Raw genomic sequence first — 4,320 nt, forward strand, 5'->3', positions numbered from 1 at the left:
CAATCTTTAAACAAAATTTGATAAACAAAGGTAGAATGAATGAATTTCTTCTATGATAAAAGTTTATTGGCTGTTTGAACCATAAATCTAACTCAACCTATGTACAAGTAGAGAGCTGAAAATAGTTAATTAATTTACATCGTACATTCCATTAGGAGCTTTAGTATCAAACCCCAGTTTGCAATCTGTTTTTAACGCTGTCAACCAGGCGTCTACCTGAGAAAAGAAACAAAACATCAGTTACATATAACTATCACATTTCCATAAGTTAACCCAATGCTGATGAAGCTTGAATATTTTATCAGTGGGATTAATAAATAAAATAAAAATTTAACGGGAATTATGAGATTTTTTTTATATATTTAGCGGGGGTTATATGAATATAACATAATACATAGAACTTTTAAAAAAAAATTTGAGTGGAGACTCAACCCCCATCGAGTTATAAGCAGCTTCGTGTACAACCTTATGCGGGAGTGTGTGCATGTATTCACTAAGATAGTTTTATTTTTTGTTAGAAAAGTGAGAGTCATAAGCCGCACACTGTATTAAAAAAAAAATTTTAAAATAAAAATTTGAGTGGGGACTCAACCCCCGTCGAGTTATAAGCAGCTTCGTGTACAACCTTATGCGGGAGTGTGTGCGTGTATTCACTAAGATTCGAACTCTGGTAGTTTTATTTTTTATTAGTAAAGTGAGAGTCATAAACCACACACTGGATTAAAAAAAAAAACCCAATTTGACCGTGCATCATTAGAATCGCATAGATATAAAGTAAACATGAGAATACAAAAACAGAAGACAGAAATATAATTTGACAAGCAACAAGAGCATAAAGATCATGCACTGGTAGAATAAAGTTACAAGTTAAACTTACATAAACAGGAATCCTAACTATAGAGCCCTCCCTCACTCCTTTTTTTTTTCCCGAAATAGTTAGGAAAGACATTCTAGATCTAGGCTTTCAAAAAAGTTTAATTTCGAACAGAACTGCGTGAAAAAGTGAAATTCATATAGCCGACCCCAATTAAGTTGGGATTAAGGCTTGTTGGGGGGGGAGGTAGGGTTAATTTTCTACTATTTTCTTTAGGATTCCAGTCTCTTCCATGGTTCATCAGTATTTTCTTTGCTCTCAATACTTGAAAGTAAATCCTCGTATCTTCATGTTCAATGAAGCCCAATGGTTCTTCAAAATCAAATTAGTAAAGCATTCAAAATTAACTTCCCGTATTAAAATAATTAGAATCATGGCAGAAAAAAAAAATTACACTTCAAAGCCATAACCCTAGGAGTGAAGTAGTAATTAGCAACCATAACAACATTTTGTATCCTGCTAAAACAATAAGGAATACCTGAATCTTAGAACTGCTCGAGCACTCGATACGCAACCCTTGATGAGTTGATATATAAAATGCATATATTGTCCCTTCACCTTCGCGTACGAAACTTGGCAAGGAAGCTATTTCGTCAACATCCGATAACAGAGTGGAGTCTTGAGGACTCAGATCTGCAAATTTATCTTTAAGCTCATCAGCTGCCAAATTCTTTAAATTGCAATTTGCAACAACTTAATAAAAGAATCATGGTAAGATATCTATCAAGTATTACAAGTACATTAAAACTGCGTCTGCTAGACACGGATGCCACATTGATGTTCAATATCAGGTAATTTGCTGCTTAGCTTAGTCCTTAATATAAACTAATCTGGGATAAAATACAAGGATTCCTAGTCCTACTATTGTGAAATTGAAAATAACATATCTTAAGCAAGTCAAAGAAAGGGTCACATAGATGCAGCGGATTCTAATATCTACGATAATTTGACTGAAAAGAGGAAGTTCACCTGGCTACTTTACCTGATCCTAACCACTGGTATACATTCAACCACAAAAACGTCAAAGAAGATAAATTATCATGGCCACCCCAATATGGAAAGGGAAAACATTATATTAGTTAACCAATCCATTCCAAAAGCTTAAGCAATTAGGAGGTGGGCCAACAATAGCTTTTTATATTTCAACACTCTCCCTCACGTGTGGACTGGACAATGGGCAATCGTGTGGGCTAAATTAATTGGAAAGCCAACACTGGATATTAAATAATAAGCCTGAAACATAATAAAGACCCAATGTGTGATGTCTCTTGCGCACTGATACCACGTCAGTTTACTAATCCATCCCAAAAGCTTAAGTTATTAGGAGGTGGTCCAACAATAGTTTTTATATTTGAACACATTATAACGGACTAACTAATCCCATGCATTGCACTCTGGACAGATGATTTATAGCAGAGCTATAGTTTGAGAGAGAGAGAGAGAGAGAGAGATTTATAATTTTGTCTTATAGTATACTTAGCAGAGACTGCTGCCTAAGTAGTATACTTAACCTGTACATTTAGTTACACTTTAATAATAACATTAACGAGCACCACAAAACATTTAATTACCTGTGGAGATTAGAAAGAAGAAGAGACATGGTCCATGTAGGACAACGAAGCGAGGAAGCCAGTCATCAACATCGGTGTCGTCAAGAGGAGGGGGTTCTCCTGGTAGTGCTGTCCACCTCTATTTTAGAGAAATTAAGGGCAAGCACCAGTCAAAACTCAAACTATTAAGTAGTAAAGAATAAAAGGAAAATAAGTGAGAAGATGGTCATTACAGTTCGTATGTACAAATAGCCAGAGAGACGAGCAGACCGCAGAATTTCATCTGTATGTTCCAACCTTAACAAATGGTGACACAGTTAATGCAAGTACAAGAGGGAATTTAATTAAAATTGAATAGATAAGTTCATGTCATCATAAAACACAATTTTAGGTAAAACCGTATAGACAGGTACATACAGAGGACACCAAGGTCTCGCGATTTATCACATTATTGAGTACTACAGCCAATATCCAGGAAAAACATTTTCAATCATATATTAACAGGAACAAAATCTTTTTTTTTTTTTTTGATAAAGACAAATATACGAGAATGAAAAGGAAGGCCCACTTTTCCTTTGGTACCCATGGCCTAAATTACATCATACGTATTCATTTAAGTTTGACACTGAAATACTCTAAAGCTTTTGGACGATATTTATTCTATCTATATGTGGAGGACTTGTAACATGATCAAGACGGATCAAGATTACCCAAAATCCAAAGGAATAACAATACTAAGTGAAAATGGCGCATCAAGATCTCCTTACTGAGCTTTTAAGTGAGCTTCCCTCTCTTCTAAATCAGCAATCTCCGACCGAAGAGATTCGACTTCTGCAGCAGTTAGTTCAACCTGCAATAAACAACTCTAGTACTCAGGAACCTGGAAATTTCAGACAAACTACACCAAAATAAAAATAAAAATAACTTTCCAACAAACCTTTTCCTGGCCATCAGCACCGGAACTCCAAGGGAGTCTCCGGAGGCTTAACAAGTTCAACATGTATGCAGCACTCTTTAATTTTCTCCGACTCCAGACGCGGCTTTGGGACGGCCTATGCTACACCAGTCAATGTGAAAACCGAGATCAACTCACAGCCACTAAACCCTATATGTTGATTCTATATCTTCTTCCCTTCAAAAAGAAGTACCTCAAAGAATTTTCGGTTCTTGGCCGCGAAACAGATGGAGTTCCGTTTTGAAGAGAGTCTGAACTGGAAGCGGAAGCATTAAAGTGATCTGGGATAATCTTTATTTTCCCAACACCATCATCCATGAAGCTTAATTTCACTTTTAGAAGACTATTTCCTATTTACACAAACATGAAGGATAAGCGTTTGTGTTATGATCTCAAAGAACATTCTTGGAATTAAATGGAAGCTTCGTCATAATCTGACAAAATAAAGTCTATGACTCACAAACAAACAACTATAAACCCATAATTCTCCATCTCCTATGATATAAAAATAACACCAAATAATAAACAAAAATAAAGCTGATCGACGTCAAACTTAAAACTAATGGGGAAAAAAAAGAAGAATGAATTTGCCCAGCTGCTGAAATTCACTAGAAAGGATTTATTTCACAATTTACCCCAGAAAAATTTACGTACTAAACAACTAGATCAAACTCATAAGACACTTAAATTCTTCAAAAACAACTTAATAATTCGCCAAAAAAAAACTCAAATTTGTTGATAAAGTTAACTATTTGATACATGAATTGCAGAGAATAAAGCATAGAAATTTATTGAAGAAACGGATAAGGGATCTAATAAATAAGAATTAAAAAAACATTAGCAAAAAAGCTAAAGAGAGGATCATACATACCCGTAGAAAGAGACCTTTTAAGAGGAGAGAGAAGACAATGAAGGTTCTTGTGTTCATGGAAAGCCTTTGA

The 4,320-nt window shown here is 35.1% G+C and overlaps 1 protein-coding gene across 4 annotated transcripts; it reads right to left on the reverse strand.

The window, feature by feature from the left end:
* Positions 1-4,320, reverse strand: LOC21384984. 4 transcript variants are annotated; one of them, XM_024163681.1, is made up of 8 exons: positions 4,251-4,320; positions 3,573-3,729; positions 3,362-3,476; positions 3,192-3,274; positions 2,658-2,721; positions 2,446-2,563; positions 1,353-1,507; positions 1-216 (listed from the first exon to the last, which is right to left on the reverse strand). In XM_024163681.1, the coding sequence occupies exons 2-8, from the start codon at positions 3,695-3,697 to the stop codon at positions 130-132; spliced, it is 747 nt and encodes a 248-aa protein (XP_024019449.1). In that variant the 5' UTR covers positions 3,698-3,729; positions 4,251-4,320; the 3' UTR covers positions 1-129. The 4 variants fall into 4 exon arrangements, with proteins under 4 accessions (XP_024019449.1, XP_024019447.1, XP_024019448.1 ...); XM_024163679.1 differs by having other exon boundaries at positions 1,353-1,519; XM_024163680.1 differs by having other exon boundaries at positions 1,353-1,519; positions 4,247-4,315.

Source organism: Morus notabilis, unplaced genomic scaffold, assembly GCF_000414095.1.
Source record: "Morus notabilis unplaced genomic scaffold, ASM41409v2 Scaffold1691, whole genome shotgun sequence".
NCBI lineage: Eukaryota > Viridiplantae > Streptophyta > Magnoliopsida > Rosales > Moraceae > Morus > Morus notabilis.

Bases quoted from the DNA above. Each gene is read 5' to 3' on its own strand.
- LOC21384984 (XM_024163679.1), bottom strand. From the start codon at position 3,697: ATGGATGATGGTGTTGGGAAAATAAAGATTATCCCAGATCACTTTAAT. The intron at 2,722-3,191 runs GTAAGGAGATCT...CCATTTGTTAAG, and splicing joins GAAGCTCACTTAAAAGCTCA to GTTGGAACATACAGATGAAA. The intron at 2,564-2,657 runs GTAATGACCATC...TCTCTAAAATAG, and splicing joins GCTATTTGTACATACGAACT to AGGTGGACAGCACTACCAGG.